At 43.6% G+C, this 22,106-nt stretch overlaps 1 protein-coding gene across 3 annotated transcripts; it reads left to right on the forward strand.

The window, feature by feature from the left end:
• The first annotated feature begins 424 nt into the window (after window positions 1-424).
• pou2f1a (POU class 2 homeobox 1a) lies at window positions 425-21,535 on the forward strand. Of its 3 annotated transcripts, none has more exons than XM_084401886.1 (14): window positions 425-539; window positions 4,889-4,942; window positions 5,025-5,137; window positions 6,895-7,023; window positions 8,505-8,622; window positions 8,705-8,796; window positions 9,695-9,856; window positions 9,931-10,072; window positions 12,423-12,562; window positions 13,731-13,910; window positions 16,380-16,458; window positions 16,551-16,773; window positions 17,641-17,714; window positions 18,432-21,535. In XM_084401886.1, the coding sequence occupies exons 1-14, from the start codon at window positions 494-496 to the stop codon at window positions 18,704-18,706; spliced, it is 1,827 nt and encodes a 608-aa protein (XP_084258012.1). In that variant the 5' UTR covers window positions 425-493; the 3' UTR covers window positions 18,707-21,535. The 3 variants fall into 3 exon arrangements, with proteins under 3 accessions (XP_084258012.1, XP_084258013.1, XP_084258014.1); XM_084401887.1 differs by having other exon boundaries at window positions 18,435-21,535; XM_084401888.1 differs by having other exon boundaries at window positions 5,028-5,137.
• The last annotated feature ends 571 nt before the right edge of the window (window positions 21,536-22,106 follow it).

The following is a 22,106-nucleotide window of genomic DNA, read 5'->3' on the forward strand; positions in this document are numbered from 1 at the left end:
CTTATTTTGTGTTCAACAGAAGAAAGAAACTCATGCAGGTTTGGAACAACATGAGGGTGAGTAAATGATGACACAATCTTCATTTTTGGGTGAACTGTCCCTTTAAGGAAACGTTACTTTTGAATGTTTTCTGAACGTTCCGAAACAAACATTTAAAAACCTCTAATCGAACGTCCAACTAAAAAGTTCCATGAGAAATAGGCTATAATGTTTTGTGCTAGTTTTGAGATTAATGACCAGAAAACTTTGAACGAATATTCTATAAACGTTACAGGAAGAAGATTTGTTACTTTGAGAGAACATTTACAAAACATTTCTTGTTAGCTGGGAAACAGGATTATTTGTCCATTTTTAAAACATTATCGAATGATGTGATTGTTCTGAAGTTTTATGTGTTTCTGAGTTCAGGGGCCGGACCTGTGTGTGTGTGTGTGTGTGTGGTGTGTGTGTTTTAGCAGTAGGCGGGGTTTCACTCTCACACTAAATATTCAAAATGGCGGACGGAGGATCAACGACTCAAGATGAGCGCTCGACTGCAGGTAATTATTACATTTTACATATTCATATTCCCCCATCCGCCTCAAGTAAACAAAAGTCAAACACACACGCCGATCGTTTGCGGACAGAATCGATCACAGGGGGGGAGAATGTTTATTGTTTAGGAAATTATTTGAGTCGGTCAGCAGCAGATGAGAGTTGTTTGTCCTGTACTAAACTCTCATCATTTGAAATGGCGCGCGTGCGTGCTGCATATTCACACAGTCTCGTGGTTTAGCATAGCGTGTGGGTTTACTGGGGGAAATGGGTTAAACTGGTCGGAACGGGCGGGTTTATCGCGCTGTGGATGATGTTTGTGAAGTGTGTGTGTGTGTGTGTGTGAGAGAGAGAGAGAGAGTTAGCAGTGCTGCTATTAGCGCGCTTTGTGTCGCTCGTTCGGCCGAGAGAGAAACTCAACGGCCGCGAATTTGCATATTCATGTGTTTGTTTAGCGGTAAACGCGCACGCGTGATGTTGAATAATAATCCATCACTTTAATCTGTGTTGCGGCGAACTAAAAGCAAAAAGACAAACTTGAGCCTGAGCTTTCCTTCTCCTGATCAACTGTTTGCCCTCAGGGCATAAATACCCCGACAGGGTCTGTGTGCGCGTGCGTGTTGGGGTGGTTTTAATGTTCCCCAACAGGTAATAAATTACAGCGTGTGAAAAGTTTCCCTTTCTCAAACGCGTCTGGTGTTGAATAATGTGTAAAGTGGCTGGGGAGAAACTACATTAAAAACTGCAGGAGTGAAACTGCGGATTTGCATAATAACATCAGCCCTGCTTGTTTAATGCGCTTCATTCTTTCTGCATAATTTAAACGTCAGTTTCATTCCAGATGAGAGGCGCGTCACACTATTTATTTATCGCGCGGATTAAATATACAGAGCTGCTCATGAATATTCATGAGTACAAACGCCGTGTTCATGAATGATTAATTTCTCGGAGTTAATGCGCACTGTGTGATTTTTGTTCGGATGTTGAGAGTGCGTGAGATTTTACCTTGTTCTTATTTCGGTTTCTCGTGTGTCTCTCGGGAACATTACATTTACATTTATGCATTTAGCTCATTGCAGAACATTCAAGGTGTCGTGCACTGTTATATTATGTGTGTCCACTGCATATTCATTTATCTCCAGTTTCACACAATGCAGTGTAGAATCCGCATGGTTTTGGGATCTTAACCTGATGGTGAACTTTATGGACGTACACAAGCATCGGTCATCTCTAATAATGCACTCTTCTATACCATTTTGTTGTGTAAATAGTGTGTGTGTGTGTGTGTGTGTGTGTTCACACTGAAAATTAAGAATCAGAATCCTGCTCTTATATTCGCTCGGGCATTTAAAACGACAGGCGACAAAATCAGAACCAGAACTAAATCTGATATAGTTATCTTGTTGTGAACTCATGCTCTTTTCACATTTGTGTTTTTATTTATATTTTTCTTCATCAGAATGGTGTGAAACTTGCTAAAGGTTTTGGCACACACACAAATTTTATGTGAACACACACACACAAAAAAATCATGGACATGATGCAAACAGGTTAAATGGTCCGGAAAACAATAGTCACAAAAATGACGCGTTGGAAATGAACGAGACGAGTTTCCTCTAGTGGAAGCGTTTGGTTCTGCGACCAACAACTTCTCACTGAAAGCTCATTTTTTAAGATATCAAGCTCAAATTTTGAACTTGTTTAGATTTATGTTTTTGATTTTCTCACAGGTTTAGAGTAAAACATGGTTTTGAAAATTTCATATCAAAATAATTTTTCATAACAATAAATGTAAAAATGTTAAACTTTTTTTATTTTATTTATTTTTTTAAGTTCACTTTTTAGAACTTTTCCCACTTCAGCAATAATCTGCCAAGTGTCGTCTATGAAAAGAGATCAAACTTCAGTCTGTCGCTCTAAAGCGTTCAAGATTTATGACAGTTTAAGTTGGAAAGTGGAAGTGAATAAATGGATTATAAATACAGAACAAATATAATTTAGTACCATAAAATCCCCTAAAAATAACAAATATTAAATAAAAAGCATAAATATAGTGCATTAATTTTATTGAAATAAAAAATCCGGTCATTTTTGACGTGCGAAGATCACCAGAGGGTCGAACACTTGTTCACATGCACTTTAACAGTCGATGTTTAGTCTCAGCGTATAATGTTTTGGAGCGCATGATTGGCAAACACAGGATGATGGGGTAATTAAGGCTGATGAATATTAATGAGTTCTCCGGGTCTAATAGAAAAGTTTGGACTGCAGTTCAGTGGAAATGTTTCCGTTCTATGAATACTTCATTTCTCCTGCGTTGTGCCGTACGCCACTTATCTGCTTGAAATTATGCAGCGCTGCGTTCAGTAGTTTGAAAGGCTAATTAATTGCTTATTTAAAATTCTATTAATTAAAACATTTGCATAATGCATTGTCTGTCAGTTAGCTTACTGAAGCCCTCGCAGCGGCCGTATGTAAATCGGGTTTCTCACAACTGTTTTCTTTTGAGTTTCTCTCTCCCTCTCTCTCTCTCGGTGGGGTCGTCGTCATAGCAACAGCTTGAGTTAAAGTCACATGACTGTTCGTCTGTGCAAAAATATAAGAAAGTTAAATGCGACTTTTTATCCCAAAATTCTGACTTTTTTTCTCAAAGTAACAATTGTTTTTTATCTCAGAATTCTGACTTTATGAGTTTATATCTCGGAATTTTGACCTTTTATTTTTTTTGAATTGCAAGAAAAAAGTCAGATTTTTTTTTAATTATTTTAAATTATTTTTTATTAATTTTTATACATTTTTATTCCATGACGTAGACAAGCTTGTGTAGTTCCTCTTCCTCAGACTCAGACCGGCTTGAGTGTAATGGTTAGTTTTCCTGGTTATCTCGTCGTCAGAGATAAATGAGCTCGTCCAGTTTGACTCGGGATGTTTTGAGACGTCGGTCATTAGCCGACACATTCTTTCATCGTAGCCCGGGTCGTGTTGCATGCTGGGAAGCCCCCCCCCCCCCCCCCCGGTAATTAAAACAGTCACACACAGCTGGTAATTGGCCTTGTCTCACTTCTCCCTCACTGTTGTGCTCGCCGTATCCCACGTCCTAAAAGCTATCCAATTAATATGCAAATGAGCTGATAAATATTTATGAAAAATGTTGAATTATGCAGAAAGCTTTCAGAGGTCCGCGCGAAATGAATCGCTCGCGGAACTTCAAAGCGGCGCTCGTCTAATGAGCGACGGGGAGCGAGATTTGCATACGGCTTTAATCAGCTGCATACTGATTAACTCTCATTATGGATGCGGCGCTTCCAGCGGCAGTCTTTGTGTTTCGCTCGCGAGGAGAGCTAGCGTTCCAGCGCGCGGAGCCGTTCGCTGTCGTAGCGCCGCGCCTTTCCGGACACAGGTGAGTTTCCAAGATTCAGATATTAATGAACACACGGAATCAGAAACTCGTTCGCATCGGGAATCGAGTCAAAGATCAGGACAGAATCAGGGATGAAACTTCATCAAACATGAGGCTAACTCTGATTGATTGGTTCAGTGGAGTTGAGCTCCTGGAAGCGGATCAGAGCTGGAGAGTGAAGGTGGTTTAATACAGTTCAGATGTTGATATTCTTTGCCTAATATTTCTGCGTCCCGGTTTGGAAGCGAAGGGAAACTGAAAGCGCGGCTCGTTTCGAAGGATTCAGAACTAAAGCATCGGGAGTCGAGTCGCTTTATTTCTACAGATCGATTCAAAGATCAGGACAGAATCAGGGATGCGACTTCATCAAACATGAGGCTAACTCATCCTTCAGGATCCGCTCCGTGTTGATTCAGGATCCGCTCCGTGTTGATTCGGGATCCGCTCCGTGTTGATTCGGGATCCGCTCCGTGTTGATTCAGGATCCGCTCTGTGTTGATTCGGGATCCGCTCCGTGTTGATTCGGGATCCGTGTTGATTCGGAATCCGCTCCGTGTTGATTCAGGATCCGTGTTGATTCGGGATCCGCTCCGTGTTGATTCGGGATCCGCTCCGTGTTGATTCAGGATCCGTGTTGATTCGGGATCCGCTCCGTGTTGATTCAGGATCCGTGTTGATTCGGGATCCGCTCCGTGTTGATTCAGGATCCGCTCCGTGTTGATTCAGGATCCGCTCCATGTTGATTCGGGATCCGCTCCGTGTTGATTCGGGATCCGTGTTGATTCGGGATCCGCTCCGTGTTGATTCGGGATCCGCTCCGTGTTGATTCAGGATCCGCTCCGTGTTGATTCAGGATCCGCTCTGTGTTGATTCAGTGGAGTTGAGCTCCTGGAAGTGATGATGGTTTAACACAGCTCAGATCTGGAACTGAACGCACTGGTTTCCTCTGAACAGATTCCAGCCCAGCAGACCTGAGTAAGAACAGCATGGAGAGCCGAGCACTTGAAGGTGAGTTCAGTTGTGTTTTTATCTGTGTGTGTGTGTGTGAGTGTGTGTCCCTGTTTCTGACGGATGTTCTCTCGTCTCCCAGCAGCTCCAGCCGACGGTCCCGACACACACACACACACGCCGGACACACACACGCCGAGCGCACCAGCGGCGAGTGCCGTCAGCAACGCTCAGGCGCAGGCGCTGCTCCAGCAGGTACGAGATCCGCCAGAACACTGTGTCATGCTAATTAATAGTGTGTCATGCTAATTAAATGCAAGATCAGTGTGTCATGCTAATTAAACCGCGTGGAAACAGGTGGAAGAGAGTATGCAAATCTATGCGGAATTTATATGCGCTGCATAACGAGGTTTGATCTAACGAGAGGAGCGCTGCCAGTTCAGTGTGTGTTCACTCCAGATCTTTACAGTCATGGACACAAAATATGATCATCCTGTCATAAATGTGTAATATTTAGTTTCTATTACATTTGTTTTCAGCTCACTGTTGTACTTTACTGTTAGATATATTTTATTCATGTATTTGTATACAATTTTTAAATAAAGTGCATTAATTTATTATTTATTTATTTATTTGAATATTTAATTTTTGTAATATTTAATTTTAATCTATTTAGTTGAATTCTATTTTTTATTTTTACAATGTTTTTCTTATTTTATTTATTTAAATCAAATTATATTTATTTTTAAGCAAACATATTTATTTTATTCAGTTTATTTTAATCTATGTATTTATTTTAATAAAAATAATTAATTTATTTGAATTATTTTAATCAAATTTTAATGTTTTAATCAAAATTTTGGTTATTTAAATAAAATTGTATTGATGTATTGATTTATTTCAAGAATTTTGTATTTTATGCATTTATTTTTTTATTTATTTAAATAAAATTCCATTTATTAAGCATTTTTTGTTGATTTTAATCATGTTATAATTTATTGCATTAAATAATAAATTTATTTTAATCTAATGTATTATTTATAATATTTTATTTTAATCAATTTATTTTAGATATTTTAATATTTATTTTCTTTATTTGTTTTACTTTTTTCCACTGCTTTTCTCAAAAAAATCTCTTTCTCACACACTCTCTCTCTCTCTCTCTCTCTCTCTCTCTCTCTCTCTCTCACACACTCTCTCTCTCTCTCTCTCTCTCTCTCTCTCTCTCTCTCTCTCTCTCTCACACACACACACACTCTCTCTCTCGCTCTCTCTCTCTCTCTCTCTCTCACACACACACACACTCTCTCTCTCTCTCTCACACACACACACACACACACACACACTCTCTCTCTCTCTCTCTCTCTCTCACACACACACACACACACACACACTCTCTCTCTCTCTCTCTCTCTCTCTCTCTCTCACACACACACACACACACACACTCTCTCTCTCTCTCTCTCTCTCTCTCTCTCTCTCTCTCTCTCTCACACACACACACACACACACACACACTCTCTCTCTCTCTCTCTCTCTCTCTCTCTCTCACACACACACACACACACACACACACTCTCTCTCTCTCTCTCTCTCTCTCTCTCACACACACACACACACACACACACTCTCTCTCTCTCTCTCTCTCTCTCTCTCTCACACACACACACACACACACTCTCTCTCTCTCTCTCTCTCTCTCTCTCTCTCACACACACACACACACACACACACACTCTCTCTCTCTCTCTCTCTCTCTCTCTCTCACACACACACACACACACACACACACACACACACACACACACTCACTCTCTCTCTCTCTCTCTCTCTCTCTCTCTCTCTCTCTCACACACACACACACACACTCACTCTCTCTCTCTCTCTCTCTCTCTCTCTCTCTCTCTCTCTCTCACTCTCTCTCACACACACTCACTCACTCACTCTCTCTCTCTCTCTCTCTCTCTCTCTCTCTCTCTCACACACACACACACACACACACACACACACAGGTGTTCCTGCAGCAGACTCAGGCTCAGCTCATGGCAGCTGCTGGTCATCAGAGCAGTTCCAGTGGAGCCAGTATCTCCGCCTCTGCGGCCACGCCCATCACTCTGGCCCCGCCCATTCAGATCGCTTCAGTAAGTGACTGACATCTCACCCGTCCAATCAGATCACAGATCAGTGACACTCGCTCTTCCGCTGGATGCTTTAAAGCAGTGGTTCTCAAACAGGGGGTGCGTGAGGTGACAGAAGGGGGTACGCCAACAAAATACTGAGTTTTGCCATTCATTGAATTCTACCCCGCCTTAAAAATAACATTAAAACTGAGCATGTATTTCTATCAGGTAAAATGTGTTAAATACATGACACCCGATCAAATGACCTCATCTTTTGCGGTCAGAACTGACTGCACTCACACAAGCAGCGCGGAGATGATGCGAATCACGCTATACTGCCGGTCTCGACGATGTAGCCTATCTTTGTGAAAGTGGGGATTGAGCACTTACCAGCACGAAGAACAAATATAGACACTAGACTGTGGACTGAGATCGATTTAATATTCAAACTCTCTTCGATACAGAGCAAACCCTGCGTCAGTTCCTGTGTTTAGTGTTGATCACATATTATACAAACATCCACACGACTGCAAATGTGACAGTGATTTTATACAACAGCTCAACAAACAAAAGGTATTGATAGTAAGTGATGCTAAAAGCAGTATTGTCAGTATTTTGCAGTGTAACCACAGCAGTGTTTGTGAACGCATCTGCGGCTTTGAACAAATCGTGAGTCAATGATTCCCTCATAATTACAGACACTTCGTTACTGAACGAATCAATGACTCGATGACTCGCTCATAAAGACAGTGACTCCGCCTCCTACTGGCGGTTTTAATTTAATATTTCAAAGCATCAGTTCGGTTTACCATCACTGCATATTCCTCTATTGAACTTCTTTTATTTATTTAAAGCATTATTTATTTTATAAAAGTATTTGTAAAGGTCGATTTTAAAAATCGATTTAAAGGGGCAAATATAGTGTTACTGAGACAGGTGCGACTGCAGAGAGGGGTACGCAGAAGCCTCAGGGGTACGCCACTCTAAACAGTTTGAGAACCACTGCTTTAAAGAGATAGTTCACCTAAAGATCAAATTAGCCCATGATTTACTCTCCCTCAGGTCATCATTAGGTGTGTATGACACTCTTCTCTCAGACGAACACAGAGTTATAATGTCCTGACTCTTCCAAGCTTTATAATGGCAGTTTCTGTTTGGAAGTCCATAAGAAAGCATATTATTGCCAGAGTTTCTGAAGCTCATGTAAAGACTCCGCCCTCTTCTGAATGGAGGCGGAGCTAAAGCTCATTTGCATTTAAAGGGACACACACAAAAACGGCGTGTTTTTGCTCACACCCAAAAAGGGGCAAATTTGACAAGCTATAATAAATGATCTGGTATTCTGAGCTGATATTTCACACACATTCTGGGGACGCCATAGATTTATATTACATCTTGTGAAAAGGGCATAATATATCACCTTTAACATTCTAATCATTGATGATTAATGTACACATGTTTGTTTGTGTCTCTCGCTCTCGCTCTCTCTCTCTCTCTCTCAGGGTTTGGCTCCTCAGGGCCTGAACCTGCAGCAGTTTGTGTTGGTTCCGTCGGGTCACTCCATCAGTCCTCAGATGCAGCCTCAGTTCATCATCTCTCCGTCTCCTCAGGGTCAGACCGGTACGAGTGTGTGTGTGTGTTAGACTGATGATGATGATGATGATGATGTTGGTTCTGACCCGTCCTGTTCTCCTGTTCTCAGGTCTCCTGCAAGCTCAGAATATTCTGACTCAACTACCTCAAAGCCAAGCCAGCCTCGTGCCGACGCAGACCAGCCTCACGCTCACCACACAGGTCTGACACACACACACACACACACACACACACACACACACACACACACACACCCACGCACACACACCACACAGGTCTGACACACTCACACACTCACATTCACTCACACACACTCACACTCACACTCACTCACTCACTCACACACTCACACACACTCACTCACACTCACCACACAGGTCTGACACACACAGTCATCACACTCACATTCACACACTCACATTCACACACACACACACTCACACTCACTCACTCACACACTCACTCACACTCACCACACAGGTCTGACACACACAGTCATCACACTCACATTCACTCACTCACACACTCACACTCACTCACTCACTCACACTCACCACACAGGTCTGACACACACAGTCATCACACACACATACACACACACACACACACACACACACACACACTCACACTCACTCACACACACACACACACACACACTAACCAAGTCGAGTCTCCTTCATTTATACAGCGCTTTAACACTATAGAGTTTCACAGCAGCTTTACAGTGATAACAGGAGATTACAGGAACAGAGATTGTTTAGGCTTTACAGCAGATCTAGAATAAAGTTATTGTCCAGATAAAGTTAGTTTTGATTGATTCACTTCCGTTGTAAAGATCATTAGTGATTAACTTAGGGGCCGCTAACACACACCGCTCTCACAGGAAACCCTTACCGCGCTCCGGCTCATTCCAGCCTTGAAACATTTAAAAAAATATATATATATCTCTGTGTAAACTTCAAAAACGTGAATCAGTGAAACGCTGTCGGCGCACACATGCGTATTACGTGTTTAGTCTATAGATATGTGCGTGTGTATATATATGTGTGAAGTCTGGAGTGTGTTTGACTGATGTTAGCATGTGTTGGCGATGTGTCAGGCGGCGACCCCGACGAGGAAGATCGCAGCGATGCCGTCTCCGGCGTGTCCCGGCCCGAAGCGAGTGGACGGCCCGTGTGTGGAGGAGGCCGGCGACCTCGAGGAGCTCGAACAGTTCGCCAAGAGCTTCAAGCAGAGGCGCATCAAGCTGGGCTTCACTCAGGTGACCCTCGCCATCCACACGCGAGTGCCGTGTGCCGGCGCACGATGCTAACGTGTCCGTCGCGTGTGTTTCAGGGGGACGTGGGGCTGGCGATGGGGAAACTCTACGGGAACGACTTCAGCCAGACCACCATCTCCAGGTTCGAGGCCTTGAACCTGAGCTTCAAGAACATGTGCAAACTCAAACCCCTGCTGGAGAAATGGCTCAACGACGCAGGTGAGATGCTAAAGCTAGCACTGCGGTTTCATATATATGTGTGAATCACAAAGCAATTCGACTGGTTTGTGATGTTACAAATTTGTAACACAAAATGAGAAAAAAGTAACATAATAGCTTTAATCATATTGACTGATGTTATAGATTACATTTTATTACAGTTGTTGTTGTGTACAACATGTTTTTGCTGTTCTTTACGCGTCTTTTAGCATCAGACGTCCTCAGCATGCTATCTTCCGAGCGCATCTGAACAGTGAATCTAGCGAGTCTAGTGTAATCGATCTAATCTAACAGCTGAAATTAGCTGACGAAGTCAATAGTGGGAATAAAACAACACCTAGTCAACACCTTCATTTATATATATATATACATGTCATTTTCACTGCAACTTCAAAGGAAGAAATACAGTATTGTCGAAACTAGCGCTGGATACCTGAGGTAATTGTGTAACACTGTTTGCTAGCCTGCATGATGATGTCATCTCATTTATTCCAAGGGTACGACCGAATGATTTCCATATATCCATTATTTTACGTAGGCTACCCTTGAAAAGAGGGTTTGATTTTTCTGTTCCTCGGTGATTAACTTCACGGCGTCGTCTGCCGTCTTAAATGCACGGCGGATTCTGATTGGCTGTCACTGTGTTATCGTTCGACTGCTGGGAAAAAATCGTTCTGAAAGTGATCCCAACAATATCGTCCCTCATATGTTTATCGTTATAGCTGTGGTGTGAACTCTGCTATTCTTTAATATGGAGAACGATTTTTAGAACTATATCTTTATAGTTATCGTCCTTGGTGTGAACAGGCCTTTAGAACGCCCTGTTTAACTGTCATGAGTGAATATTGTAGAAATATTCCACACTAGTATTAAAGGGGTCATATAATGCCATTTTTGTACAAGCTAATATGATTCTTTAGGGTCTAAATTAAAAGTTTGTAATATACTTTAATTAAAAATTCTCATTAGTATTGTAAGAAAACACTAATTTTACCTGGTCAAAAACAGCTCTGTTTTCAGCACGCCGTTTCAGTGCATGTGTCTTTAAATGATAATGAGCTTTGCTCACCCCGCCCCTCTGTTCTGTGGGTACACCGTATTAGACATTCTCTGACCGTATCTAACACAATAACCACGTGTTATTCGTTATAAACGTGGGATTATGAATTATATTGAGAACGTCGTACATAGAAAACATGCCGTAATGTACCCTGAGTGTAAACCTTAGACGCATTCATCGTGAAGCCTGCAGCAAGGTTTGCAAATTTCGCAAAGATTAATATAAATACTAATATAAAGGTTAATAAAACATTACACTCACATCTTCTGGAGGTTCAGCAGGAACACGTTGGTACCGATCCGTTTTTTCTCGTTTGTGAAGCTGTCTGGTGTGAAATGATTCGCGCGCAAACATGAAAGCACAGACGATCGTGGGGAATCCCCGTGAGGGAATCCCCGCGTCAATCCTTTGGGCATATCTCTTCAAAAACAAAACTCAGCCACTGCTTCTTCAACGGCTCGGATTTAGGAACATCCAAATGACTGCTGTGTTCCTTATTACATCTAAGAACAGAACACCACAATCGCTTAGACACCATTCTACTCCAGCATATCAACAATGGCGGACTACTATGACGACGGCTGTCACAGCTTGCTCAGGGCGGGTCTTGTGTTGAAACACGGCTGTCAATCACAATAGCGGGAGGGGCGTACGATCTTATGACGTCACAATATCGAACGGCTTGATTTCAGAGATGGTCAAACATATAAGGAGATTAAAACAAAACCACTGGATGGATTTTTATCATGATAGGATGGTTGTGTACAGGCACTGCCAACAGACATTTCAGTGCAATCAACTTGTAAAAGTGCATGTACCATTATATGACCCCTTTAATACAGGTTTGCAAGGCCTCACAAAATGATGTTTACAACGAGGTCCAGCAGGAGGCGCTGTAGGAGCAGCAGAAATCTCGCTCATAAACGCTGCTTTATCAGGACAAATAAAGATTGAATCAAAATAACATCGACAGTCAGTTCCCTTCAAAGAAACATTCATATATAAACGTGCAGTGCTCATGTTTATCCAGCGATGTCAAAGCCTTTTGGAAAGTCTGCTTGTGCTGGGCAGTGTTGATATTGGGAAACACTGTAATATAATTTGACAGTTTAACCTCTCCATCTTCACGGTCTCAGTAACACACACATCTGTGCCTCAGCAGTGAACAGTGTAAAGGAGAGTTTGACCCTCTCTAACAGCGCTGTTAAAGCACACCGCCGGTGGACCGCCCAGCGCTAGGACACGGATCGAGACATTTAACGGGACACTTCTCGCACTGTGTTTCTGCAGAGAACATGTCTGCCGACTGCGTGGTGTCGAGTGCGAGCGAGATGTCTCCGGGCCTCTGCGAGAGTCTGAACCGGCGCCGTAAGAAGCGGACCAGCATCGAGACCACCATACGCCTGGCCTTAGAGAGGAGCTTTCTGGAGGTGAGCGGGTCTCCTGACCACTAGAGGGCTCCTAAACCCCAACCAACCAACACTGACCCGAACCAACACTGACCCTGACCCGCACTGACCCGAACCAACACTGACCCGCACTAACCCGAACCAACACTGACCCTGACCCACACTGAGCTCCTAAACCCTGACTAACTCTGACCCTGACCCGCACTGACTCGAACCAACACTGACCTGCACTGAGCTCCTAAACCCTGACTAACTCTGACCCTGACCCACACTGACCCGCACTGACCCTGACCCACTCTGACCCGCACTGAGCTCCTAAACCCTGACTAACTCTGACCCTGACCCGTACCGACCCTGACCCACTCTGACCCGCACTAACCCGAACCAACACTGACCCTGACCCACACTGAGCTCCTAAACCCTGACTAATTCTGACCCTGACCCACTATGACCCGCACTGACCCGCACTGAGCTCCTAAACCCTGACTAACTCTGACCCTGACCCACACTGACCCTGACTAACACTGACCCTGACCCGCACTGACCCTGACTAACTCTGACCCTGACCCACACTGACCCTGACTAACTCTGACCCTGACCTGCCCTGACCCTGACTAACTCTGACCCTGACCCGCACTGAGCTCCTAAACCCTAATTCTTTTGCATTTATGAATGATTTCCACAAAATCACACTTAAAACTATCCAAACAACCAAATGCCTGCGAATGGCAACAGTTGCTGAGGTAGGATCGGTAACTGATGTTTTTGGGGCGGGGCTTAGCAAAGTCATTTGAATGTCCTGAATTTTTTTCATTTAATTTTCCTTTATTTATATACTTTAGAATATTCCAGTGTTATACTTAAACTCAACAAAAGAGAAACTTTAATGCTCCATGCAGGTTTCGGCCGAAGACAGCCATAAATATTAGTATCATAATTTTACAGTTGTACTGTAAAAAATGCATGATATTATGTTTCTTAAATACTAAATATTTTTTTTTTACACTATGAAGTAACACAAAAGTAAAAATGTTATCCTCTATTTATTTACTTTAGAATATTCCAAGCAACAAACGTGTTGATGGAAGCATGGACAATTAAAAAATATTTAGCAGATTATTCCAAGCAGCAGAAGTGTTGCAGTCAGGGATTGTGTGATGTGCTGAAGCGGTTTGTGTGTGATCTGCAGCAGAGTCAGAAGCCGTCGTCAGAGGAGATCACACTGATCGCAGATCAGCTCAACATGGAGAAGGAGGTGGTGCGAGTCTGGTTCTGTAACCGCAGACAGAAGGAGAAGAGGATCAATCCTCCCAGCAGCTGCAGTGGGTCACCATCAGCCATCAAAGCCATCTACAGCAGCGCCAACACCGTGAGTCACGATCCAGAGTCACTTCACATCCCACAGTCACACACACCGTATGAACCAGAGTCACTTCTCATCCCACAGTCACACACACCGTATGAACCAGAGTCACTTCACATCCCACAGTCACACACACCGTATGAACCAGAGTCACTTCACATCCCACAGTCACACACACCGTATGAACCAGAGTCACTTCACATCCCACAGTCACACACACCGTATGAACCAGAGTCACTTCACATCCCACAGTCACACACCGTATGAACCAGAGTCACTTCTCATCCCACAGTCACACACACCGTATGAACCAGAGTCACTTCACATCACAGTCACACACCGTATGAACCAGAGTCACTTCACATCACAGTCACACACCGTATGAACCAGAGTCACTTCACATCAGTCACACACCGTATGAACCAGAGTCACTTCACATCCCACAGTCACACACACCGTATGAACCAGAGTCACTTCACATCAGTCACACACCGTATGAACCAGAGTCACTTCACATCCCACAGTCACACACACCGTATGAACCAGAGTCACTTCACATCTCAGTCACACACCGTATGAACCAGAGTCACTTCACATCCCACAGTCACACACACCGTATGAACCAGAGTCACTTCACATCTCAGTCACACACCGTATGAACCAGAGTCACTTCACATCCCACAGTCACACACACCGTATGAACCAGAGTCACTTCACATCACAGTCACACACCGTATGAACCAGAGTCACTTCACATCCCACAGTCACACACACCGTATGAACCAGAGTCACTTCACATCAGTCACACACCGTATGAACCAGAGTCACTTCACATCCCACAGTCACACACACCGTATGAACCAGAGTCACTTCACATCACACAGTCACACACCGTATGAACCAGAGTCACTTCACATCCCACAATCTCACACACACCATATGAACCAGAGTCACTTCACATCTCAGTCACACACCGTATGAACCAGAGTCACTTCACATCCCACAGTAACACACCGTATGAACCAGAGTCACTTCACATCACACAGTCACACACCTTATGAACCAGAGTCACTTAACATCTCAGTCACACACCGCATGAACCAGAGTCACTTCACATCCCACAATCACATATCGTATGAACCAGAGTCACTTCACCACACACAGTCACACACCGTACTTCACATCCCACAGTTGTACATCGTATGAGCCAGAGTCACTTCACATTCTAGTCACACACCGTATGAACCAGAGTCACTTCACATCCCACAGTCGTACACTGTATGAACCAGAGTCACTTCACATTCCAGTCACACACCGTATGAACCAGAGTCACTTCACATCCCGTATGAACCAGAGTCACTTCACATCACAGTCACACACCGTACTTCACATCCCACAGTCATACACCGTATGAACCAGAGTCACTTCACATCCCGTATGAACCAGTCACTTCACATCCCACAGTCACACACCGTATGAACCAGAGTCACTTCACATCCCGTATGAACCAGAGTCACTTCACATCACAGTCACACACCGTACTTCACATCCCACAGTCGTACACCGTATGAACCAGAGTCACTTCACATCACACAGTCACACACCTTATGAACCAGAGTCACTTAACATCTCAGTCACACACCGCATGAACCAGAGTCACTTCACATCCCACAATCACATATCGTATGAACCAGAGTCACTTCACCACACACAGTCACACACCGTACTTCACATCCCACAGTTGTACATCGTATGAGCCAGAGTCACTTCACATTCTAGTCACACACCGTATGAACCAGAGTCACTTCACATCCCACAGTCGTACACTGTATGAACCAGAGTCACTTCACATTCCAGTCACACACCGTATGAACCAGAGTCACTTCACATCCCGTATGAACCAGAGTCACTTCACATCACAGTCACACACCGTACTTCACATCCCACAGTCATACACCGTATGAACCAGAGTCACTTCACATCCCGTATGAACCAGAGTCACTTCACATCCCACAGTCACACACCGTATGAACCAGAGTCACTTCACATCCCGTATGAACCAGAGTCACTTCACATCACAGTCACACACCGTACTTCACATCCCACAGTCGTACACCGTATGAACCAGAGTCACTTCACATCCCGTATGAACCAGAGTCACTTCACATCCCACAGTCACACACCGTATGAACCAGAGTCACTTCACATCCCGTATGAACCAGAGTCACTTCACATCCCACAGTCACACACCGTATGAACCAGAGTCACTTCACATCCCGTATGAACCAGAGTCACTTCACATCACAGTCACACACCGTACTTCACATCCCACAGTCGTACACCGTATGAACCAGAGTCACTTCACATCCCACAGTCGTACACCGTATGAACCAGAGTCACTTCACATCCTTAAACCGTAGCTGCAGACCAGTGAAGTGAGTGATCTATTATTGACGAGTGATTGCTTGTTTCCAGGTGTCCAGCACGAACACGCTAACAGTGAATTCTGTTGTTCCACTGACCGCCAGCAACATCTCAAACTTCACACTCAGTGGTGCGTTATCCTCCTTTCACAGTTTCATGTGGCTCTATATTCCTCATGTGAGCTCATGAATGATGTTTAATGTGTGTGTGTGTGTGCTGTAGGTGGTGCTCTGACTCAAGTGACATCACACACACCGTCGGTCATCTCCATGGCACCCACCATCGCTACGCCCGTGACGTCGTCGTCACTCAGCCCATCCGTCACCAGTGTGAAACAGGAGGCAGTTTCCACGGCAACCACGGTCACGCAGGGGGCGGGGCAGTTCCTGGTGACGGGCACAGGATTTAACCCAACGTTCATAACACCCTCGCAGCTGACGCAAGGGTGAGTGTGTGTGTGTGTGTGTGTGTGTGTGTGTGTGGGGTGGAGGTGGGGACTTTGGGGGTCCAAAACATGTCCAGGTCACATTTCTGCCCAAAATTAAGAAATAATAAGTCATAACCAGTGTGCAATGACTTTTTGTGTTTTATTTGTTTTATATTTTTAGAGTATTTATTTATATTAAGGGGTAAATGTATTTTATTTGTATTAAATAATTGTTATTTCTATTTTAATGCTGCAGATCGGATTGCTCCAACAACATTTCGTTGTATTACACATATGCAATGACAATAAAGATCTAACAGTGTTTTTCATGCACTGCTCAGTTTAGAGCTAGTGGAAAGAAAACATCCAAAACACATTTAAGTGTTTATTTTTGTGCACTTTATCTATTTGCGTATGTAGATTTAAATCTCAACACTCTTTAAAAGCGGTGAGTTATGGAGTAAAAAATCCCAAATCCCCCTGGAAAAACCTTTAACTCTAATGTTAACAAAATCAAACAAGGGTTTTGAATCTGGCTTTATCCAGTGTTCAGAATCTGTTCTGGAACTGTATGCAAATTAGTGCATATTTAATTAGATCGTGCCTGCATATTTAAACATAACATTTCAGAAAACCTGTAATACAAAACAAGTGTCTTAATATGCTGCATTTATTCAAGTAGGGAAAGATCACCTGTTGAGTCTTGCCTGTTTCTAGGTTCGGTAAATGTTCTGTTCTCAAACTCTCATGAGTGGAGTGTTCTATATGTGAAACTTCCGTGTGAATCTGAGGTTTTGTTGGTCACGTGACACTGAAAGCTCCGCCCCCAGTGTAATCTCATTGGTGGTGCCGTGTTGATCATGTGATTCTGCTTGTGTTGTGCAGTGGGACGCTGTTGAGTTTTTCTCCTGCTCTGGGAAACACGTTGATGAACAACAACACACTGGCCACCATCCAGGGTATGACCTCTGACCTCTGGGTCTACATTTATTCACTGTATAGAAAATCTCAACTGCTCGATTATATACAGTCAAACCAGTTTATTCAGACTCCTTCAACATTTCTCACATTATCACAGTTTATTCGCTATAGTTTAGAGAATGGTACTAAAGAACGAGTTATGAACTCAGCTGATATCTGACTGGTTTTGTTAGACTGTCTCACACATGAATTATGTTGAATATCTGTCAGCTGTTAAATTTAACTACACAATTAGATAATACCAGTTTAGCTCAACCAATCACCAAGCAATGCTTCATTGTGTTCAGTCTGTGTGTAAAAAGAGCATTAGCAATTAAAGAAAACACACTTCAGCAAAACATGATCAGCTCAAAGTGTCCCAATCATTTCTGCTCCCAGTGTCACTGGTAGTCTCTGTGTGAAGAGTTATTGGGTGTAATATGTCACAGTTTACTTTATTCTGCTCTCCTCACTTACAGAAATGAACTATAGTGTCCTGATCACACTAGTGAAACAACATCACACATGATATCTGGTGTCTGAGTAATGTTGGGTTTGACTGTGTATTGTCTCAATGTAATTATAGTTGCTTTTGTCAGATTAGAGCTGGTCGATAATATGAACATGAACATCATGATTGTGTTGTGAAAGAAGCGCTATATAAATGAACGTGTGTGTGTGTGTGTGTGTGTGTGTGTGTGTGTGTGTGTGTTCAGCAGCTCTCGCGTCGGGCGGCGCTCTCCCTCTGACGTCCTTCGACGGAAACACCGGCCTCCTATTCGCCAACACCAGCGCAGGAAGCCCCGCCCCCGGCCTGATGACCACGCCCTTCTTCCTCAACCCCTCCAGCTTCTCGCTGCTGCCAGCCAATCTCCTGTCGGGGGGCGGGGCAGGAGGCGGAGCTCTCAACCTGCACGTGACCAGCGACGTGCAGCAGAGTCCCGTTGCCATGACGACGAAGAGCGTGGCCTTGGCCTCGAAGGCCCAGTGAGCGCGTGCGAGCGCGTTTAACCCTGTTGCTATTACCAAAAACACTTCTGACCGGTGCGGTGAGCGCGGGACTGGCCGGCGGTGACGCCTCGCGCTCGGGATGAACTGTACTTTTGCATTATTTCTTAAACTAACGTCTAAATTAACCAAAAATGTGAGACTTTTTCCTGACGGCAGATTCTCCTCGAGAGATTATTTCACGTAACAGAGTTTATATTGACTTTCTACGAGGGTTCCTTGTTTTTATTTGCGGCTCTGCGAAACGGGCCGATTGTAGATTTATAACCAAAAGCGTTTCAGATGTTTTATGTTGCGCGTCGAAGACTTTTAAACTAGTGCTCTAACATCACTTTATAAACACGGTTAGAAGGCTTTAACTAGTGCTAATCGCCGCAGCGAGCGCGTCTCCTGTGAGAAATGCAATCCGCCACACGTGTGTCTGACACTGGCTCTGATCATTCATCATCTATTAAATCTGTGTGATCCACCTCTGCATGTCCTGTCTCCTCTAATCCTGGATGTGGAGCGTTTATTCCCTGGTTTCTAGTGTTCAGGACCGTGTGTGAAGCCTCTGGACCGCTTCAGGAACACTACAGCGTCTCAGACTGGTGTAACTCACGGATCTCGAGTCTGTGGAAGCTCGTTTCTGACTGAATACAGAAATAAAAAGGTAATTGCGACAATGGGTTTCTCACAATTCAGATTTTTTTTTTGTTCAGAATTGCGATTTATTAGTAAAAAAAATTCGTACTTCCCAGTAACCCAGTCAGAGTTCCGAGAAACCCAGTCGGACTTCCTAGTCGGACTTCCTAGTCGGACTTCCTAGTCGGACTTCCTAGTCGGACTTCCTAGTCGGACTTCCTAGTCGGATTTCCGAGAAACCAAGTCGGACTTCCTAGTCGGATTTCTGAACCAAGTCGGACTTCCTAGTCGGATTTCCGAGAAACCAAGTCGGATTTCCTAGTCGGATTTCCTAGCCGGATTTCCGAGTCGGATTTCCGAGAAACCAAGCCGGATTTCCTAGTCGGATTTCCGAGAAACCAAGTCGGACTTCCTAGACGGATTTCCAAGAAACCAAGTTGGAGTTCCTAGAACCAAGTCATACTTCTTGTGAATTACCTTTTTTATTTTTTATTCCGTTAAACAAGCTTCCATAAGATTCACCCTGAAACTGTTACTCGAGTCTGTGATGTGATGTTGCAGTGATTTGTTTGATTCTGTCATCAGTTCAACACACACACACACACACACACACACACACACACACTTCATAGAGTTTGAGTCGTTGGATGGATGCAAACAGAATCACAAAAGAAGCTGCAACCAAAGTCACAGAGACGTGAGGTCAGAGACGTGAGGTCAGAGGTCAGAGACGTGAGGTCAGAGGTCAGCGCGTGTGTGTGTATGAATACCTCCAGCACTGATCTTCAGTCAGAGAATACTACTGTGTACAGTCCTTTACACTCGTTCTCCTTCATGTGTGTGTTTATCTTCATCTTCTCTGCTGGAAACTTCAGATCTCCACATGAGCCGCTCTGAGGCGTTCAGCAGCGTTACGGTTATTCATGAACATGACACTGTTGAAACGCGAGGCGGCGACACTGATCTATTAATATCATTCATTTCCATTCTGCTTTTGTGAAGTTTAATATATGAAATATTCCAGTGTCTTTAGTTTCATCTTTAGCGTCGTTATTGTTTTCTGATGAAAACCAAAGATTCCCTCCGTTTCTTCTCATCATCTTCATCATCTTCATCATCTTCGTCATCTTTGTCATCTTCATCTTCACTCAAACACCCACAATATATACCAGGATTATATATATATATATATATATAAATATGTAAAATAAAAGTTTATTTTGTGGTTCCCAAAGCAGAAGTCCTCTCGAGGATGAAAACCAAAGATTATCCACTTTCTCTTTTACTTTCCCTTCATTTCTTTATGTATAATCCATTGGGAGTCCGTCACATGCTCGTCTTGATGATCCAGTAACCGGTTATTGATTTAATGGTGGAATATTAATAATTTTCTCACTGCATGAGATGAAACAGCAGCGTCTCAGTTTCCTGTCGTTCTCATGATTCAGACGATGTGTGTTTCTCTGAAGAATGTGTTTTATATCATCCAGAAGGGCTACACACACACACTCACTCACTCACTCACTCACTCACTCACTCACTCAGACTCTCAAACACACTCTCAGACTCACACACACACACACTCACTCACTCACTCACTCAGACTCACACTCAGACTCACTCTCACACACACACACACACTCACTCACTCACTCACTCAGACTCACACTCAGACTCACACTCAGACTCACTCTCACACACACACACACACTCACTCACTCACTCAGACTCACACTCAGACTCACTCTCACTCACACACACACACACACTCACTCACTCACTCACTCAGACTCACACTCAGACTCACTCTCACACACACACACACACTCACTCACTCACTCAGACTCACACTCAGACTCACTCTCTCACACACACACACACACACACACTCACTCACTCACTCACTCAGACTCACACTCAGACTCACTCTCACACACACACACACACACACTCACTCACTCACTCAGACTCACACTCAGACTCACTCTCACTCACACACACACACACACACTCACTCACTCACTCACTCAGACTCACACTCAGACTCACTCTCACACACACACACACTTCTGTTGTTCCTCTGCTGTTTCTCGGGTCGTTCTCATGAACTCTAGAGTTTCTGTGTTCTGCTGTTGATGAGTTTGTCATGTCGCTGTCGCTGTAGATTTCATTAAATGTTTTCCTCAGACTGTTTCTCTGTGTGATCTGTTGTTCTTCTGAGTCGAATCAAGCTTCGAATCAAAACTCATTTACTGACAAGTGCAGTATGATTTCTAAAAGATCATGTGATAGACTGGAGTAATGATCCTGAAAATTCAGCTTTGCATCACAGAAATAAATGACAATTTAAAGTATAATAAATTGAAAACAAATTATTTTAAATTGTAATAATATATCACAATATTAATTTTTTTAATGTATTTTTGATAAAATAAATGCAGGCTTGATGAGCAGAAGAAACTTCTTTCAAAAACATTAAAAATAGTAATGTGAGGCTATATGAGCGTGCTCATTGGCTGCCCGGCGGGAACTGCTGCAGCCTACCAGTGAGCCCTGTGTGACGTCGCGCCCTCCACACCCCTCTAACCGTCAAGATGGGTGTGGCCAGTGTGTATATAAGGAGAGCTCACAGGCTGAAAAATCAGATTTTCTTGTCTTCAGCGAAGCTCTTCGCATCGCTGGATCTTGAGAGCCGCTGCCATTGAAACCAGCGACCAGCAAGCTTAGGAAAGCGCCTGAAGAACCCGGCCGCCTTCAGC

This window comes from Rutilus rutilus, assembly GCF_951802725.1.
Source record: "Rutilus rutilus genome assembly, chromosome: 2".
NCBI lineage: Eukaryota > Metazoa > Chordata > Actinopteri > Cypriniformes > Leuciscidae > Rutilus > Rutilus rutilus.